The sequence below is a fragment of the Hyperolius riggenbachi genome, unplaced genomic scaffold, assembly GCF_040937935.1.
Source record: "Hyperolius riggenbachi isolate aHypRig1 unplaced genomic scaffold, aHypRig1.pri scaffold_166, whole genome shotgun sequence".
Lineage (NCBI taxonomy): Eukaryota > Metazoa > Chordata > Amphibia > Anura > Hyperoliidae > Hyperolius > Hyperolius riggenbachi.
This window is the reverse complement of record NW_027152377.1, coordinates 252,195-273,157: the sequence shown is the minus strand read 5'-3', so window position 1 is coordinate 273,157 and position 20,963 is coordinate 252,195. Positions and strand designations below refer to the sequence as shown.

At 48.4% G+C, this 20,963-nt stretch overlaps 1 protein-coding gene across 1 annotated transcript in view; it reads left to right on the top strand.

Annotated features, from left to right (window-relative positions):
- Positions 1-19,213, top strand: part of LOC137543688 (ATP-dependent RNA helicase DDX25-like) — a 76,484-nt gene extending 57,271 nt beyond the window's left edge. Inside the window, exon 9 of the mRNA XM_068264811.1 lies at positions 19,111-19,213. Coding sequence (XP_068120912.1) covers positions 19,111-19,172 — 62 coding nt within the window. The 3' untranslated portion in view covers positions 19,173-19,213. The remainder of the gene's footprint in view (positions 1-19,110) is intronic.
- Positions 19,214-20,963: the final 1,750 nt, after the last annotated feature.

Below are 20,963 nucleotides of genomic sequence, written 5' to 3'. Positions count from 1 at the left end.
AGAGCGGCGGCGATCAAGCTGTGCGCGCGGCTAGCAAAGTGCTGGCTGCGCGCACAGCAATTTACAAAATGAAAATCGCCCCACCAGGGGCTGAGATCTCCCCCTGCGCGGCATAGCCCGAGCTCAGCTCGGGCTTACCGCCAGGGAGGTTAAAGATTGTTGTTTGTGTGGGGTCTGAGGCTGAGTTCAGGGCCAGGACAGCTTGGGGGAACAGTTTCTGTGCCTGGAGGTTCTGGTGGCAATGGCCCTGAAGCATTGACTGGATGGGAGTAATTTGAGGTAGCCATCGCGGGATTGGAGGAATCGTTGGCAATCCTTACAGCCCTTCGATTGCAGTCTGGATTAGGTCAAGAGGTAGGAGGTGGGGTCCCTATAATCTCTGCAGTTCTGATGTATCTTCCTAGCCTCAAGTACCCAGTACTGATACCAGCACGCTGATAGAGGAGCATAGAATAGAGGTAGGAGGTGGGGTCCCTATAATCTCTGCAGTTCTGATGTATCTTCGTAGCCTCAAGTACCCGGTACCACACGCTGATAGAGGAGCATAGAATAGAGGTAGGAGGTGGGGTCCCTATAATCTCTGCAGTCCTGATGTATCTTCCTAGCCTCAAGTACCCGGTACCTCACGCTGATAGAGGAGCATAGAATAGAGGTAGGAGGTGGGGTCCCTATAATCTCTGCAGTTCTGATGTATCTTCGTAGCCTCAAGTACCCAGTACCACACGATGATAGAGGAGCATAGAATAGAGGTAGGAGGTGGGGTCCCTATAATCTCTGCAGTTCTGATGTATCTTCCTAGCCTCAAGTACCCGGTACCTCACGCTGATAGAGGAGCATAGAATAGAGGTAGGAGGTGGGGTCCCTATAATCTCTGCAGTTCTGATGTATCTTCCTAGCCTCAAGTACCCAGTACTGATACCAGCACGCTGATAGAGGAGCATAGAATAGAGGTAGGAGGTGGGGTCCCTATAATCTCTGCAGTTCTGATGTATCTTCCTAGCCTCAAGTACCCGGTACCTCACGCTGATAGAGGAGCATAGAATAGAGGTAGGAGGTGGGGTCCCTATAATCTCTGCAGTCCTGATGTATCTTCGTAGCCTCAAGTACCCGGTACCACACGCTGATAGAGGAGCATAGAATAGAGGTAGGAGGTGGGGTCCCTATAATCTCTGCAGTTCTGATGTATCTTCCTAGCCTCAAGTACCCAGTACCACACGATGATAGAGGAGCATAGAATAGAGGTAGGAGGTGGGGTCCCTATAATCTCTGCAGTTCTGATGTATCTTCGTAGCCTCAAGTACCCGGTACCACACGATGATAGAGGAGCATAGAATAGAGGTAGGAGGTGGGGTCCCTATAATCTCTGCAGTTCTGATGTATCTTCGTAGCCTCAAGTACCCGGTACCACACGCTGATAGAGGAGCATAGAATAGAGGTAGGAGGTGGGGTCCCTATAATCTCTGCAGTTCTGATGTATCTTCGTAGCCTCAAGTACCCAGTACCTCACGCTGATAGAGGAGCATAGAATAGAGGTAGGAGGTGGGGTCCCTATAATCTCTGCAGTTCTGATGTATCTTCGTAGCCTCAAGTACCCGGTACCACACGATGATAGAGGAGCATAGAATAGAGGTAGGAGGTGGGGTCCCTATAATCTCTGCAGTCCTGATGTATCTTCGTAGCCTCAAGTACCCGGTACCACACGCTGATAGAGGAGCATAGAATAGAGGTAGGAGGTGGGGTCCCTATAATCTCTGCAGTCCTGATGTATCTTCCTAGCCTCAAGTACCCAGTACCTCACGCTGATAGAGGAGCATAGAATAGAGGTAGGAGGTGGGGTCCCTATAATCTCTGCAGTTCTGATGTATCTTCCTAGCCTCAAGTACCCGGTACCACACGCTGATAGAGGAGCATAGAATAGAGGTAGGAGGTGGGGTCCCTATAATCTCTGCAGTTCTGATGTATCTTCCTAGCCTCAAGTACCCGGTACCTCACGCTGATAGAGGAGCATAGAATAGAGGTAGGAGGTGGGGTCCCTATAATCTCTGCAGTTCTGATGTATCTTCCTAGCCTCAAGTACCCAGTACCACACGCTGATAGAGGAGCATAGAATAGAGGTAGGAGGTGGGGTCCCTATAATCTCTGCAGTTCTGATGTATCTTCCTAGCCTCAAGTACCCAGTACCTCACGCTGATAGAGGAGCATAGAATAGAGGTAGGAGGTGGGGTCCCTATAATCTCTGCAGTTCTGATGTATCTTCCTAGCCTCAAGTACCCAGTACCACACGCTGATAGAGGAGCATAGAATAGAGGTAGGAGGTGGGGTCCCTATAATCTCTGCAGTTCTGATGTATCTTCCTAGCCTCAAGTACCCGGTACCACACGCTGATAGAGGAGCATAGAATAGAGGTAGGAGGTGGGGTCCCTATAATCTCTGCAGTCCTGATGTATCTTCCTAGCCTCAAGTACCCGGTACCTCACGCTGATAGAGGAGCATAGAATAGAGGTAGGAGGTGGGGTCCCTATAATCTCTGCAGTCCTGATGTATCTTCGTAGCCTCAAGTACCCAGTACCACACGATGATAGAGGAGCATAGAATAGAGGTAGGAGGTGGGGTCCCTATAATCTCTGCAGTCCTGATGTATCTTCCTAGCCTCAAGTACCCAGTACCACACGATGATAGAGGAGCATAGAATAGAGGTAGGAGGTGGGGTCCCTATAATCTCTGCAGTTCTGATGTATCTTCGTAGCCTCAAGTACCCGGTACCACACGCTGATAGAGGAGCATAGAATAGAGGTAGGAGGTGGGGTCCCTATAATCTCTGCAGTTCTGATGTATCTTCGTAGCCTCAAGTACCCAGTACCTCACGCTGATAGAGGAGCATAGAATAGAGGTAGGAGGTGGGGTCCCTATAATCTCTGCAGTTCTGATGTATCTTCGTAGCCTCAAGTACCCGGTACCACACGCTGATAGAGGAGCATAGAATAGAGGTAGGAGGTGGGGTCCCTATAATCTCTGCAGTTCTGATGTATCTTCCTAGCCTCAAGTACCCAGTACCACACGCTGATAGAGGAGCATAGAATAGAGGTAGGAGGTGGGGTCCCTATAATCTCTGCAGTCCTGATGTATCTTCGTAGCCTCAAGTACCCGGTACCTCACGCTGATAGAGGAGCATAGAATAGAGGTAGGAGGTGGGGTCCCTATAATCTCTGCAGTTCTGATGTATCTTCGTAGCCTCAAGTACCCGGTACCTCACGCTGATAGAGGAGCATAGAATAGAGGTAGGAGGTGGGGTCCCTATAATCTCTGCAGTTCTGATGTATCTTCCTAGCCTCAAGTACCCGGTACCTCACGCTGATAGAGGAGCATAGAATAGAGGTAGGAGGTGGGGTCCCTATAATCTCTGCAGTTCTGATGTATCTTCCTAGCCTCAAGTACCCGGTACCTCACGCTGATAGAGGAGCATAGAATAGAGGTAGGAGGTGGGGTCCCTATAATCTCTGCAGTTCTGATGTATCTTCCTAGCCTCAAGTACCCGGTACCACACGATGATAGAGGAGCATAGAATAGAGGTAGGAGGTGGGGTCCCTATAATCTCTGCAGTCCTGATGTATCTTCGTAGCCTCAAGTACCCAGTACCACACGATGATAGAGGAGCATAGAATAGAGGTAGGAGGTGGGGTCCCTATAATCTCTGCAGTTCTGATGTATCTTCGTAGCCTCAAGTACCCAGTACCACACGATGATAGAGGAGCATAGAATAGAGGTAGGAGGTGGGGTCCCTATAATCTCTGCAGTTCTGATGTATCTTCCTAGCCTCAAGTACCCAGTACCTCACGCTGATAGAGGAGCATAGAATAGAGGTAGGAGGTGGGGTCCCTATAATCTCTGCAGTTCTGATGTATCTTCCTAGCCTCAAGTACCCAGTTCTGATACCAGCACGCTGATAGAGGAGCATAGAATAGAGGTAGGAGGTGGGGTCCCTATAATCTCTGCAGTTCTGATGTATCTTCCTAGCCTCAAGTACCCGGTACCACACGCTGATAGAGGAGCATAGAATAGAGGTAGGAGGTGGGGTCCCTATAATCTCTGCAGTCCTGATGTATCTTCGTAGCCTCAAGTACCCAGTACCTCACGCTGATAGAGGAGCATAGAATAGAGGTAGGAGGTGGGGTCCCTATAATCTCTGCAGTCCTGATGTATCTTCGTAGCCTCAAGTACCCAGTACCACACGCTGATAGAGGAGCATAGAATAGAGGTAGGAGGTGGGGTCCCTATAATCTCTGCAGTTCTGATGTATCTTCGTAGCCTCAAGTACCCAGTACCTCACGATGATAGAGGAGCATAGAATAGAGGTAGGAGGTGGGGTCCCTATAATCTCTGCAGTCCTGATGTATCTTCCTAGCCTCAAGTACCCAGTACCACACGCTGATAGAGGAGCATAGAATAGAGGTAGGAGGTGGGGTCCCTATAATCTCTGCAGTTCTGATGTATCTTTGTAGCCTCAAGTACCCGGTACCTCACGCTGATAGAGGAGCATAGAATAGAGGTAGGAGGTGGGGTCCCTATAATCTCTGCAGTTCTGATGTATCTTCCTAGCCTCAAGTACCCAGTACCTCACGCTGATAGAGGAGCATAGAATAGAGGTAGGAGGTGGGGTCCCTATAATCTCTGCAGTTCTGATGTATCTTCGTAGCCTCAAGTACCCGGTACCACACGCTGATAGAGGAGCATAGAATAGAGGTAGGAGGTGGGGTCCCTATAATCTCTGCAGTCCTGATGTATCTTCCTAGCCTCAAGTACCCAGTACCACACGCTGATAGAGGAGCATAGAATAGAGGTAGGAGGTGGGGTCCCTATAATCTCTGCAGTTCTGATGTATCTTCGTAGCCTCAAGTACCCGGTACCACACGATGATAGAGGAGCATAGAATAGAGGTAGGAGGTGGGGTCCCTATAATCTCTGCAGTTCTGATGTATCTTCGTAGCCTCAAGTACCCAGTACCTCACGCTGATAGAGGAGCATAGAATAGAGGTAGGAGGTGGGGTCCCTATAATCTCTGCAGTTCTGATGTATCTTCGTAACCTCAAGTACCCAGTACCTCACGCTGATAGAGGAGCATAGAATAGAGGTAGGAGGTGGGGTCCCTATAATCTCTGCAGTTCTGATGTATCTTCCTAGCCTCAAGTACCCGGTACCACACGCTGATAGAGGAGCATAGAATAGAGGTAGGAGGTGGGGTCCCTATAATCTCTGCAGTCCTGATGTATCTTCCTAGCCTCAAGTACCCAGTACCACACGCTGATAGAGGAGCATAGAATAGAGGTAGGAGGTGGGGTCCCTATAATCTCTGCAGTCCTGATGTATCTTCCTAGCCTCAAGTACCCAGTACCACACGATGATAGAGGAACATAGAATAGAGGTAGGAGGTGGGGTCCCTATAATCTCTGCAGTCCTGATGTATCTTCCTAGCCTCAAGTACCCAGTACCACACGATGATAGAGGAGCATAGAATAGAGGTAGGAGGTGGGGTCCCTATAATCTCTGCAGTTCTGATGTATCTTCGTAGCCTCAAGTACCCGGTACCACACGATGATAGAGGAGCATAGAATAGAGGTAGGAGGTGGGGTCCCTATAATCTCTGCAGTTCTGATGTATCTTCCTAGCCTCAAGTACCCAGTACCACACGCTGATAGAGGAGCATAGAATAGAGGTAGGAGGTGGGGTCCCTATAATCTCTGCAGTCCTGATGTATCTTCGTAGCCTCAAGTACCCGGTACCTCACGCTGATAGAGGAGCATAGAATAGAGGTAGGAGGTGGGGTCCCTATAATCTCTGCAGTTCTGATGTATCTTCGTAGCCTCAAGTACCCGGTACCTCACGCTGATAGAGGAGCATAGAATAGAGGTAGGAGGTGGGGTCCCTATAATCTCTGCAGTTCTGATGTATCTTCCTAGCCTCAAGTACCCGGTACCTCACGCTGATAGAGGAGCATAGAATAGAGGTAGGAGGTGGGGTCCCTATAATCTCTGCAGTTCTGATGTATCTTCCTAGCCTCAAGTACCCGGTACCACACGATGATAGAGGAGCATAGAATAGAGGTAGGAGGTGGGGTCCCTATAATCTCTGCAGTCCTGATGTATCTTCGTAGCCTCAAGTACCCAGTACCACACGATGATAGAGGAGCATAGAATAGAGGTAGGAGGTGGGGTCCCTATAATCTCTGCAGTTCTGATGTATCTTCGTAGCCTCAAGTACCCAGTACCACACGATGATAGAGGAGCATAGAATAGAGGTAGGAGGTGGGGTCCCTATAATCTCTGCAGTTCTGATGTATCTTCCTAGCCTCAAGTACCCAGTACCTCACGCTGATAGAGGAGCATAGAATAGAGGTAGGAGGTGGGGTCCCTATAATCTCTGCAGTCCTGATGTATCTTCGTAGCCTCAAGTACCCAGTACCACACGCTGATAGAGGAGCATAGAATAGAGGTAGGAGGTGGGGTCCCTATAATCTCTGCAGTTCTGATGTATCTTCCTAGCCTCAAGTACCCAGTACCACACGATGATAGAGGAGCATAGAATAGAGGTAGGAGGTGGGGTCCCTATAATCTCTGCAGTCCTGATGTATCTTCGTAGCCTCAAGTACCCAGTACCACACGATGATAGAGGAGCATAGAATAGAGGTAGGAGGTGGGGTCCCTATAATCTCTGCAGTTCTGATGTATCTTCCTAGCCTCAAGTACCCGGTACCTCACGCTGATAGAGGAGCATAGAATAGAGGTAGGAGGTGGGGTCCCTATAATCTCTGCAGTTCTGATGTATCTTCCTAGCCTCAAGTACCCAGTACTGATACCAGCACGCTGATAGAGGAGCATAGAATAGAGGTAGGAGGTGGGGTCCCTATAATCTCTGCAGTTCTGATGTATCTTCCTAGCCTCAAGTACCCGGTACCTCACGCTGATAGAGGAGCATAGAATAGAGGTAGGAGGTGGGGTCCCTATAATCTCTGCAGTCCTGATGTATCTTCGTAGCCTCAAGTACCCGGTACCACACGCTGATAGAGGAGCATAGAATAGAGGTAGGAGGTGGGGTCCCTATAATCTCTGCAGTTCTGATGTATCTTCGTAGCCTCAAGTACCCAGTACCTCACGATGATAGAGGAGCATAGAATAGAGGTAGGAGGTGGGGTCCCTATAATCTCTGCAGTTCTGATGTATCTTCCTAGCCTCAAGTACCCAGTACCTCACGATGATAGAGGAGCATAGAATAGAGGTAGGAGGTGGGGTCCCTATAATCTCTGCAGTCCTGATGTATCTTCCTAGCCTCAAGTACCCGGTACCACACGCTGATAGAGGAGCATAGAATAGAGGTAGGAGGTGGGGTCCCTATAATCTCTGCAGTTCTGATGTATCTTCCTAGCCTCAAGTACCCGGTACCTCACGCTGATAGAGGAGCATAGAATAGAGGTAGGAGGTGGGGTCCCTATAATCTCTGCAGTTCTGATGTATCTTCCTAGCCTCAAGTACCCGGTACCTCACGCTGATAGAGGAGCATAGAATAGAGGTAGGAGGTGGGGTCCCTATAATCTCTGCAGTTCTGATGTATCTTCGTAGCCTCAAGTACCCGGTACCACACGCTGATAGAGGAGCATAGAATAGAGGTAGGAGGTGGGGTCCCTATAATCTCTGCAGTTCTGATGTATCTTCGTAGCCTCAAGTACCCAGTACCTCACGCTGATAGAGGAGCATAGAATAGAGGTAGGAGGTGGGGTCCCTATAATCTCTGCAGTTCTGATGTATCTTCGTAGCCTCAAGTACCCGGTACCACACGCTGATAGAGGAGCATAGAATAGAGGTAGGAGGTGGGGTCCCTATAATCTCTGCAGTCCTGATGTATCTTCCTAGCCTCAAGTACCCAGTACCTCACGCTGATAGAGGAGCATAGAATAGAGGTAGGAGGTGGGGTCCCTATAATCACTGCAGTTCTGATGTATCTTCCTAGCCTCAAGTACCCAGTACCTCACGCTGATAGAGGAGCATAGAATAGAGGTAGGAGGTGGGGTCCCTATAATCTCTGCAGTTCTGATGTATCTTCCTAGCCTCAAGTACCCGGTACCACACGCTGATAGAGGAGCATAGAATAGAGGTAGGAGGTGGGGTCCCTATAATCTCTGCAGTTCTGATGTATCTTCCTAGCCTCAAGTACCCAGTACCTCACGCTGATAGAGGAGCATAGAATAGAGGTAGGAGGTGGGGTCCCTATAATCTCTGCAGTTCTGATGTATCTTCCTAGCCTCAAGTACCCAGTACCACACGCTGATAGAGGAGCATAGAATAGAGGTAGGAGGTGGGGTCCCTATAATCTCTGCAGTCCTGATGTATCTTCCTAGCCTCAAGTACCCAGTACCACACGATGATAGAGGAGCATAGAATAGAGGTAGGAGGTGGGGTCCCTATAATCTCTGCAGTTCTGATGTATCTTCGTAGCCTCAAGTACCCGGTACCTCACGCTGATAGAGGAGCATAGAATAGAGGTAGGAGGTGGGGTCCCTATAATCTCTGCAGTTCTGATGTATCTTCGTAGCCTCAAGTACCCGGTACCACACGCTGATAGAGGAGCATAGAATAGAGGTAGGAGGTGGGGTCCCTATAATCTCTGCAGTTCTGATGTATCTTCCTAGCCTCAAGTACCCAGTACCACACGCTGATAGAGGAGCATAGAATAGAGGTAGGAGGTGGGGTCCCTATAATCTCTGCAGTCCTGATGTATCTTCGTAGCCTCAAGTACCCGGTACCTCACGCTGATAGAGGAGCATAGAATAGAGGTAGGAGGTGGGGTCCCTATAATCTCTGCAGTTCTGATGTATCTTCGTAGCCTCAAGTACCCGGTACCTCACGCTGATAGAGGAGCATAGAATAGAGGTAGGAGGTGGGGTCCCTATAATCTCTGCAGTTCTGATGTATCTTCCTAGCCTCAAGTACCCGGTACCTCACGCTGATAGAGGAGCATAGAATAGAGGTAGGAGGTGGGGTCCCTATAATCTCTGCAGTTCTGATGTATCTTCCTAGCCTCAAGTACCCGGTACCACACGATGATAGAGGAGCATAGAATAGAGGTAGGAGGTGGGGTCCCTATAATCTCTGCAGTCCTGATGTATCTTCGTAGCCTCAAGTACCCGGTACCACACGCTGATAGAGGAGCATAGAATAGAGGTAGGAGGTGGGGTCCCTATAATCTCTGCAGTTCTGATGTATCTTCCTAGCCTCAAGTACCCGGTACCTCACGCTGATAGAGGAGCATAGAATAGAGGTAGGAGGTGGGGTCCCTATAATCTCTGCAGTTCTGATGTATCTTCCTAGCCTCAAGTACCCGGTACCACACGATGATAGAGGAGCATAGAATAGAGGTAGGAGGTGGGGTCCCTATAATCTCTGCAGTCCTGATGTATCTTCGTAGCCTCAAGTACCCGGTACCACACGCTGATAGAGGAGCATAGAATAGAGGTAGGAGGTGGGGTCCCTATAATGTCTGCAGTTCTGATGTATCTTCGTAGCCTCAAGTACCCAGTACCACACGATGATAGAGGAGCATAGAATAGAGGTAGGAGGTGGGGTCCCTATAATCTCTGCAGTTCTGATGTATCTTCGTAGCCTCAAGTACCCAGTACCACACGATGATAGAGGAGCATAGAATAGAGGTAGGAGGTGGGGTCCCTATAATCTCTGCAGTTCTGATGTATCTTCCTAGCCTCAAGTACCCAGTACCTCACGCTGATAGAGGAGCATAGAATAGAGGTAGGAGGTGGGGTCCCTATAATCTCTGCAGTTCTGATGTATCTTCCTAGCCTCAAGTACCCAGTTCTGATACCAGCACGCTGATAGAGGAGCATAGAATAGAGGTAGGAGGTGGGGTCCCTATAATCTCTGCAGTTCTGATGTATCTTCCTAGCCTCAAGTACCCAGTACCTCACGCTGATAGAGGAGCATAGAATAGAGGTAGGAGGTGGGGTCCCTATAATCTCTGCAGTCCTGATGTATCTTTGTAGCCTCAAGTACCCAGTACCACACGCTGATAGAGGAGCATAGAATAGAGGTAGGAGGTGGGGTCCCTATAATCTCTGCAGTTCTGATGTATCTTCCTAGCCTCAAGTACCCAGTACCTCACGCTGATAGAGGAGCATAGAATAGAGGTAGGAGGTGGGGTCCCTATAATCTCTGCAGTTCTGATGTATCTTTGTAGCCTCAAGTACCCGGTACCTCACGCTGATAGAGGAGCATAGAATAGAGGTAGGAGGTGGGGTCCCTATAATCTCTGCAGTTCTGATGTATCTTCGTAGCCTCAAGTACCCGGTACCTCACGCTGATAGAGGAGCATAGAATAGAGGTAGGAGGTGGGGTCCCTATAATCTCTGCAGTTCTGATGTATCTTCCTAGCCTCAAGTACCCAGTACCTCACGCTGATAGAGGAGCATAGAATAGAGGTAGGAGGTGGGGTCCCTATAATCTCTGCAGTTCTGATGTATCTTCGTAGCCTCAAGTACCCAGTACCTCACGCTGATAGAGGAGCATAGAATAGAGGTAGGAGGTGGGGTCCCTATAATCTCTGCAGTTCTGATGTATCTTCCTAGCCTCAAGTACCCAGTACCTCACGCTGATAGAGGAGCATAGAATAGAGGTAGGAGGTGGGGTCCCTATAATCTCTGCAGTTCTGATGTATCTTCGTAGCCTCAAGTACCCGGTACCTCACGCTGATAGAGGAGCATAGAATAGAGGTAGGAGGTGGGGTCCCTATAATCTCTGCAGTTCTGATGTATCTTCGTAGCCTCAAGTACCCAGTACCACACGCTGATAGAGGAGCATAGAATAGAGGTAGGAGGTGGGGTCCCTATAATCTCTGCAGTTCTGATGTATCTTCGTAGCCTCAAGTACCCGGTACCACACGATGATAGAGGAGCATAGAATAGAGGTAGGAGGTGGGGTCCCTATAATCTCTGCAGTTCTGATGTATCTTCGTAGCCTCAAGTACCCAGTACCTCACGCTGATAGAGGAGCATAGAATAGAGGTAGGAGGTGGGGTCCCTATAATCTCTGCAGTTCTGATGTATCTTCGTAACCTCAAGTACCCGGTACCACACGCTGATAGAGGAGCATAGAATAGAGGTAGGAGGTGGGGTCCCTATAATCTCTGCAGTCCTGATGTATCTTCCTAGCCTCAAGTACCCAGTACCACACGCTGATAGAGGAGCATAGAATAGAGGTAGGAGGTGGGGTCCCTATAATCTCTGCAGTCCTGATGTATCTTCCTAGCCTCAAGTACCCAGTACCACACGATGATAGAGGAGCATAGAATAGAGGTAGGAGGTGGGGTCCCTATAATCTCTGCAGTTCTGATGTATCTTCGTAGCCTCAAGTACCCAGTACCTCACGCTGATAGAGGAGCATAGAATAGAGGTAGGAGGTGGGGTCCCTATAATCTCTGCAGTTCTGATGTATCTTCGTAGCCTCAAGTACCCGGTACCTCACGCTGATAGAGGAGCATAGAATAGAGGTAGGAGGTGGGGTCCCTATAATCTCTGCAGTTCTGATGTATCTTCCTAGCCTCAAGTACCCGGTACCTCACGCTGATAGAGGAGCATAGAATAGAGGTAGGAGGTGGGGTCCCTATAATCTCTGCAGTTCTGATGTATCTTCCTAGCCTCAAGTACCCAGTACCACACGCTGATAGAGGAGCATAGAATAGAGGTAGGAGGTGGGGTCCCTATAATCTCTGCAGTTCTGATGTATCTTCGTAGCCTCAAGTACCCGGTACCACACGATGATAGAGGAGCATAGAATAGAGGTAGGAGGTGGGGTCCCTATAATCTCTGCAGTCCTGATGTATCTTCGTAGCCTCAAGTACCCAGTACCACACGATGATAGAGGAGCATAGAATAGAGGTAGGAGGTGGGGTCCCTATAATCTCTGCAGTTCTGATGTATCTTCGTAGCCTCAAGTACCCGGTACCTCACGCTGATAGAGGAGCATAGAATAGAGGTAGGAGGTGGGGTCCCTATAATCTCTGCAGTCCTGATGTATCTTCCTAGCCTCAAGTACCCGGTACCTCACGCTGATAGAGGAGCATAGAATAGAGGTAGGAGGTGGGGTCCCTATAATCTCTGCAGTTCTGATGTATCTTCCTAGCCTCAAGTACCCAGTACCTCACGCTGATAGAGGAGCATAGAATAGAGGTAGGAGGTGGGGTCCCTATAATCTCTGCAGTTCTGATGTATCTTCCTAGCCTCAAGTACCCGGTACCTCACGCTGATAGAGGAGCATAGAATAGAGGTAGGAGGTGGGGTCCCTATAATCTCTGCAGTTCTGATGTATCTTCCTAGCCTCAAGTACCCGGTACCACACGATGATAGAGGAGCATAGAATAGAGGTAGGAGGTGGGGTCCCTATAATCTCTGCAGTCCTGATGTATCTTCGTAGCCTCAAGTACCCAGTACCACACGATGATAGAGGAGCATAGAATAGAGGTAGGAGGTGGGGTCCCTATAATCTCTGCAGTTCTGATGTATCTTCGTAGCCTCAAGTACCCAGTACCACACGATGATAGAGGAGCATAGAATAGAGGTAGGAGGTGGGGTCCCTATAATCTCTGCAGTTCTGATGTATCTTCCTAGCCTCAAGTACCCAGTACCTCACGCTGATAGAGGAGCATAGAATAGAGGTAGGAGGTGGGGTCCCTATAATCTCTGCAGTCCTGATGTATCTTCGTAGCCTCAAGTACCCAGTACCACACGCTGATAGAGGAGCATAGAATAGAGGTAGGAGGTGGGGTCCCTATAATCTCTGCAGTTCTGATGTATCTTCCTAGCCTCAAGTACCCAGTACCTCACGCTGATAGAGGAGCATAGAATAGAGGTAGGAGGTGGGGTCCCTATAATCTCTGCAGTTCTGATGTATCTTCGTAGCCTCAAGTACCCGGTACCACACGCTGATAGAGGAGCATAGAATAGAGGTAGGAGGTGGGGTCCCTATAATCTCTGCAGTCCTGATGTATCTTCCTAGCCTCAAGTACCCAGTACCACACGCTGATAGAGAAGCATAGAATAGAGGTAGGAGGTGGGGTCCCTATAATCTCTGCAGTCCTGATGTATCTTCCTAGCCTCAAGTACCCAGTACCACACGATGATAGAGGAGCATAGAATAGAGGTAGGAGGTGGGGTCCCTATAATCTCTGCAGTTCTGATGTATCTTCGTAGCCTCAAGTACCCAGTACCTCACGCTGATAGAGGAGCATAGAATAGAGGTAGGAGGTGGGGTCCCTATAATCTCTGCAGTTCTGATGTATCTTCGTAGCCTCAAGTACCCGGTACCACACGCTGATAGAGGAGCATAGAATAGAGGTAGGAGGTGGGGTCCCTATAATCTCTGCAGTTCTGATGTATCTTCCTAGCCTCAAGTACCCGGTACCACACGCTGATAGAGGAGCATAGAATAGAGGTAGGAGGTGGGGTCCCTATAATCTCTGCAGTTCTGATGTATCTTCCTAGCCTCAAGTACCCAGTACCACACGCTGATAGAGGAGCATAGAATAGAGGTAGGAGGTGGGGTCCCTATAATCTCTGCAGTCCTGTTGTATCTTCGTAGCCTCAAGTACCCGGTACCTCACGCTGATAGAGGAGCATAGAATAGAGGTAGGAGGTGGGGTCCCTATAATCTCTGCAGTTCTGATGTATCTTCGTAGCCTCAAGTACCCGGTACCACACGCTGATAGAGGAGCATAGAATAGAGGTAGGAGGTGGGGTCCCTATAATCTCTGCAGTTCTGATGTATCTTTATAGCCTCAAGTACCCAGTATCTCACGCTGATAGAGGAGCATAGAATAGAGGTAGGAGGTGGGGTCCCTATAATCTCTGCAGTTCTGATGTATCTTCCTAGCCTCAAGTACCCGGTACCTCACGCTGATAGAGGAGCATAGAATAGAGGTAGGAGGTGGGGTCCCTATAATCTCTGCAGTTCTGATGTATCTTCCTAGCCTCAAGTACCCGGTACCTCACGCTGATAGAGGAGCATAGAATAGAGGTAGGAGGTGGGGTCCCTATAATCTCTGCAGTTCTGATGTATCTTCCTAGCCTCAAGTACCCGGTACCACACGATGATAGAGGAGCATAGAATAGAGGTAGGAGGTGGGGTCCCTATAATCTCTGCAGTCCTGATGTATCTTCGTAGCCTCAAGTACCCAGTACCACACGATGATAGAGGAGCATAGAATAGAGGTAGGAGGTGGGGTCCCTATAATCTCTGCAGTTCTGATGTATCTTCGTAGCCTCAAGTACCCAGTACCACATGATGATAGAGGAGCATAGAATAGAGGTAGGAGGTGGGGTCCCTATAATCTCTGCAGTTCTGATGTATCTTCCTAGCCTCAAGTACCCAGTACCTCACGCTGATAGAGGAGCATAGAATAGAGGTAGGAGGTGGGGTCCCTATAATCTCTGCAGTTCTGATGTATCTTCCTAGCCTCAAGTACCCAGTTCTGATACCAGCACGCTGATAGAGGAGCATAGAATAGAGGTAGGAGGTGGGGTCCCTATAATCTCTGCAGTTCTGATGTATCTTCCTAGCCTCAAGTACCCAGTTCTGATACCAGCACGCTGATAGAGGAGCATAGAATAGAGGTAGGAGGTGGGGTCCCTATAATCTCTGCAGTTCTGATGTATCTTCCTAGCCTCAAGTACCCAGTACCACACGATGATAGAGGAGCATAGAATAGAGGTAGGAGGTGGGGTCCCTATAATCTCTGCAGTCCTGATGTATCTTCGTAGCCTCAAGTACCCGGTACCTCACGCTGATAGAGGAGCATAGAATAGAGGTAGGAGGTGGGGTCCCTATAATCTCTGCAGTTCTGATGTATCTTCCTAGCCTCAAGTACCCAGTACCTCACGCTGATAGAGGAGCATAGAATAGAGGTAGGAGGTGGGGTCCCTATAATCTCTGCAGTTCTGATGTATCTTCCTAGCCTCAAGTACCCAGTACTGATACCAGCACGCTGATAGAGGAGCATAGAATAGAGGTAGTGGAGTAGAAGCAGGTCAGGAGGGTGCAAGACATTTTTAAACTTTCAGTTGGCGCAGGAAGAACAGCCGTTGTTGGGCTTTTTTATGCAGTTTGGAGCAGTTCTCTTCCCACCTAAAGTCCCTGGAGATAGTAGTACCCAGCAGGCGAGCATCAGAGGCTGGCAACTTCAGAGCCCTCAGTGAGAATGAAGGGTAGTTCAGGGTTTTTTTCCCCTGCAATAGGTGGTCAGTTCCACAGTTTTTTCTGAGTTGAGGACAAGCTTGTTGACCTTACATTAGTTTCAGATCCTCTCGATCTTCTGACGATATACTTGCTCTCCGCTCTTGTCTGAGGTCTATGATGTTTGTGCCGTCAGAAAATCTGATCACCTTGACAGTCGTTCTTAGTGGTGCAGAAGTTTGTGCAAAGGTAAAATATGTAGGTAGATACATATTTTCTACCTACATATATTGTTTGGCTAACACGGTACCGAAACATTTTTACTACTATATTCAAAGGTAAAACAAATCTATGAAGTAGAAGGGTGAATATTCTTTGAATTGATACTTCAGGTATAATACATAAGATTGTAAAGGTGCCCACTAATGATAGATTTGAGTGTACAGTCTTTTTCCTTCTCTTTAAAAGCTTAACTGATGTCCTAGAAAACACCCTTAACCATTGAAGGCTTTTGGACATAGCTGCTACGTCCAAAGGGCTGCTGCCGCGCTACCGTGCACTCCCGCTGCCGGTCATGCTTGCTCCCGTGTCGCCGCCCGATAGCCCAGAGATCAGTGAATGGGAATGCAGTTTTTAAATAAACAGACATACATTTAAAATTAACTGTTTACTTCCCACACTCCCCCAAAAAAATACCCAAATACAATTTTTAATAAAAAAAAAATACATTTAAAAAAAAACAAACCTAAATAGTTACCTAAGGGTCTGAACTTTTTTAATATACATGTCAAGAGGGTATATGATTATTTTTTAAATTATGAGCTTGTAAATGGTGATGGACGCAAAACTGAAAAAATGCACCTTTATGTCCAAATAAAATATTGACGCCATACATTGTGATAGGGACATAATTGAATTGGTGTAATAACCGGGACAAATGGGCAAATAAAATATGTGGGTTTTAATTATGGTAGCTTGTATTATTTTAAAGCTATAATGGCTGAAAACTGAGAAACCATGAATGTTTCAATTTTTTTTTCTTAATATTCCTGTTAAAATGCATTTAGAAAAAAAAAATTGTTAGCAAAATGTACCACCCCAAAAAAGCCTAATTGGTGGCAGAAAAAACAAGATATAGATCATTTCATTGTGATAAGTAGTGATAGTTATTGACAAATTAATGGGAGGTGAAAATTGCTCAGATGCATAAGGTGAAAAAACACTTAAAGGCTGAAGTGGTTAAAGTAAACCAGAGACGAAGCACCCTCATGTATTTTACCATGTACTGTATATCAGTGGGAACATGAGAGAAAACACCTACCCTGCTCTCTGCTAATGAAGCACTGCTCGGCTTCCTTGTTACCAGCCCTGATAAGATCCCCGACTGAGCTTTCAGTCTGGCTTTGCTCAGGAATCATTGTAGCTGAGTCATTATACCACAAGGGGGCAGGCTTGGGCTTGAAAAGACATCAGAGAAGACAGAATCCGCTATTATGATTCCTGAGCAAAGCCAGACTGAATGCTCAGTCTGGGATTTTATCAGGGCTGATAACAAGCAGGCTGAGCAGTGAAGGATGAAAAAGAGAGCAGGGTAGGTATTTTCTCGAATGTTCCCACTGATATATATGGTAAATTCATAAGGGTGCTTTGTCTCTGGTTCACTTTAAATAGCAGACACTGCTTTCCTGTAAAGCAGACTGCTTGTGCCATAGGCTGCCATCTTTACCGGAGTCCAGTCTGTGCCCCGCTCCATGCTATCTGAACAGCTGGGTGATGTGGTAGCCCCATCTACTGAGCTTGGCAATATGACTCCTTGTGTTTGTTTGTTTTTTCAATTTTTGTTTTTTTTTATAAAATGACCATAAGAATTCAGGATAGCTGCTACCTTTTGTGTGGAACAAGGCTTCTGCCAGTTCCTGCACACCAATTGGTAGAGCTTATAGATGGTATTTTTACATCCATTCCTCAACGTGGGCTTAAAGTAAATATGTACGAAAAAAAGTTCCCCGGTGGGGGGATACTTACCTCGGGAAGGGGAAGACTCTGGATCCTAAAGAGGCTTTCCTTGTTCTCCTTGCCAGAGAGGATCCAGCGATGGGACTCCAAAAGCAGGGCCATGCAGAGGGTCCATAAGTGGGGGGAGGTGCTCAAATTAAAAAAAGGGCCCCCACAATGCCCCCTGCACACCCTATCCTCCTTTCTGTCTAGGGGGTATTGGTTGTCATGTGGGTGCTGAATGCAGATGCTGGGTGCTATGTGGGTACAGAGTGTCATGTGGGTTCTGGCTATGGTGGGTATCGAGTGCTATGTGGGTGCTAGTTGCTAATACTTAGTGCCATGTGAGATCTGGGTGCATGTACTGGATGTCATGTGGGTGCTGGGTGCAGGTACTGGATGTGACATGGGTGCAAATACTTGGCACCATGCCTGTACTGGGTGCTGGCTATGGGTGGGCTTTGGACGTCACATGGGTTTTGAATGCAGATTCTTTGGGTGTGGGTACTGGTTAAGTAAGTGCTTGGTGTAGATAGTGAGGGCCATGTGGAGGGTGTGTGCAGGTGTCAGGCCTGGGTGCAGGTACTTGAGGTCATGTGAGCGTGAGTGCTGGTGCCAGCTATGGGGAGGGGGTGGATGTTGGGAGAAGTAGAAGTCATTTGGGGTGCTGCAGAAAGAGGAAGTCATTAGGGGTACTGGTCAGTTTAGGTGCTGTAAGAGGTCACTATGGGTGCTGCTGGGAACAGGAATGGTACTGATGGGGGACAGGAAGGATGCTGGAAAGGGAAGTGTCAGTGTGGGTGCTGGGGAGGCGGAATCACTGCAATGCTAATGCTGGTGAGGGAGAGGTCAGTACGGGTCCTAGGTTGAGGGAGAGGTCACTGTGGAGGCTGGGGGAGGGAAAGGTCGCTGCTGTCAGAGATGCACTATTTTACCTGCTCCCACACAGCTGTGGGGATGGTTACACTAGGATTCCTGTATGGCACCTCTTTACTCCAAAGTGTCCAAGATGGGGAGCAGCTTCCTGCAGATGTGAGCAGGGATTTCCGTGGGAAGGGGCAGGGCTTATTGCGGCCAGAGGCGGAGCTTTGTTTTTACAGCCAAAGGGGCCTTTTTATGGCTATTTAAAGGGGGGAGGGTGCTTGGGCACACAGGTCACCCCCCCCCCCCCCCCCCCGCACCTGCCTGCCCAAAAGTCTCCTCTTCTGTGCTCCTGTGCAGGTGCAGTAGTAGCTTCCTAAAAGGCTCTGGTGGAAATAGCTGACCCTGATCTGGTCTGTGCAGGCGTGAGCTGACTGTAGTAGAGCGGATCCGATCAGGCTCGGGTATTTCCACCGGAGCCAAAGGTTGCTAGTGTGCTCATGCAGGAGCACTGACGTTTATGGTTTGCTTTCTGTGGAGGTCCCAGCAGTGGACGGGAAACCTCTTTAGTTGGGAGAGGGAAGCCTCTGGATCCCAGAGTAGAGTAGGAGATATTTTTTTTTATTTGTTACTGGTTTACTTTAAGGCCTGGGACCCACTATGGGTGCTTTGTAGCAAAGCACCCATGATTTGCTATAAAAGTTACGCAATTTGGAAAGCGAATCTCAGAGCTATTGTAATTTGGGTACTGCAGCCACTGATGCCATGGCTCCGGGATCACTCCCAAAATGCAGCAAGCAGCGATCTGCAATCACAATGCTAGGTGTGGGATCATCTCCCTAGAGATCCACTGCTGTAGTGCTTTGCTGTTCTCCAGTGATCCGCAAGCGCTGCAAAAGCTCTCCCAGTGGGTCCCGGGCCTCATACTTAGAAGACTTTGCTTTACGCTGCTGTGAAGGAACAATGTACAGAAATGCATTCTCTCTTCCCCAATATATAATAATGACTTGGTTGTTATGCCATGTCTTTTCAGATACGAAGATTAAGAGGCTGAACACAGGAGATGTGATGGAGATGGGAAAACTCTGCCAGTGATTATGCAATCAGCAATAAAATATGCACTTATTGTAAATAAACCCCCGTGACTTCTGCCGACCTGTCTCCATGCACACCAGCTGCAATCCTACATCAGAGAGTCAATAGAGAGGGGCACCAGACTGTGGATGAGTACACTAGAGATGGTCCGAACCTCCGATTTTCGGTTGGCAAACCACGAACGTGAACTTCCACAAAAGTTCGATTCACGCGAACTTTCGAGAACCGCAATAGACTTCAATGGGGAGGCGAACTTTCAAAACTAGAAACATTTATGCTGACCACAAAAGTGATGGAAAAGATGTTTCAAGGGGTCTAACACCTGGAGGGGGGCATGGCGGAGTGGGATAGACGCCAAAAGTCCTGGGGAAAAATCTGGATTTGACGCAAAGCAGTGTTTTAAGGGCAGAAATCACATTTTATTGCTAAATTATAGGACTAAAGTGCTTTAAAACATCTTGCATGTGTATACATCAATCAGGTAGTGTAATTAGTGTACTGCTTCACACTGACACATTAAACTCACTGTAACGCACTGCAAACAGCTGTTTGTGTAGTGACGGCCGTGCTGGACTGGTGCCAGAGTGCAGGCGATGGTAGCTTTCCAGCCCATATGGTCACCAGGCTGAGGTAGCTCAATGACAGAAGAACAGTGACTGTCCAGCTGATCGAATTTGGTCTGTCCACAATGCAGCAACCTTATTATCTTGGGTGTGCCCCACGAGACACTCATATAGCCGGCGGTCATTGCTTCATTGTGATATGCAAGCCCCTTCACCGCGGCAAGGTAACGATCACGAAGGGGAATTGGCACATGTACATGCCTTTTGTTTTGTTGTTGCAGCCGCAGTGCAGCCAGAAAAATTAGGCAGGCATGTACACTCACCAGAAAATATTATTATTGCGGCCGCTGCTAGCAGCGGTCTTATAAATTCAAGAATCCACCTGGAGTCCTGGACCCTGTTGGTGGTGGCGGAGAAGGCAGTCAAGCGGCCTGCAGGCAGAGATGCTGTGTGGTGACCGACTTAGTCTTGGGGCAGGCAGTCACACGGCGTGCAGGGAGAGATGCTGTGTGTTTTTGGGGACTGACTTAGTCTTCAGGCGGGCAGTAGCCCTCCGGGATCCATGCCTCATTCATTTTGATAAAGGTGAGGTACTGAACACTTTTGCAACTTCTCTTCTCAGTGACAATGCCTCCAGCTGCGCTGAAGGTCCTTTCTGACTGGACACTTGAGTCAGGGCAAGACAGAAGTTGGATGGCAAATTGGGACAGCTCTGGCCACAGGTCAAGCCTGCACACCCAGTAGTCCAAGGGTTCATCGCTGCTCACAGTGTCTACATCCACACTTAAGGCCAGATAGTCGGCTACCTGCCGGTCGAGGCGTTGGTGGAGGGTGGATCTGGAAGGGCTAAGGCGAGACGGAGTAAAGAATGTCCGCATGTTTGCTATCACCATGAGATCGCTAGAGTGTCCTGTCCTTGCTTGCGTGGACATGGCAGGAGGAGGAAGATTACTGGCAGTGGCACCTTTATTCCGTTGTGCTGTGACATCACCCTTAAACGCACTGTAAAGCATAGTTGCCAGCTTGTTCTGCAAGTGCTGAATCCTTTCTGCCTTTAGGTGAGTTGGTAACATCTCCGCCACTTTGTGCCTATACCGAGGGTCCAGTAGCGTGGCCACCCAGTAATTGTCATTCCCCTTGAGTTTTTTTATACGGGGTCCCTCAACAGGCTGGACAGCATGAAAGAGGCCATCTGCACAAATGTGGATCCAGATGTACTCTCCATCTC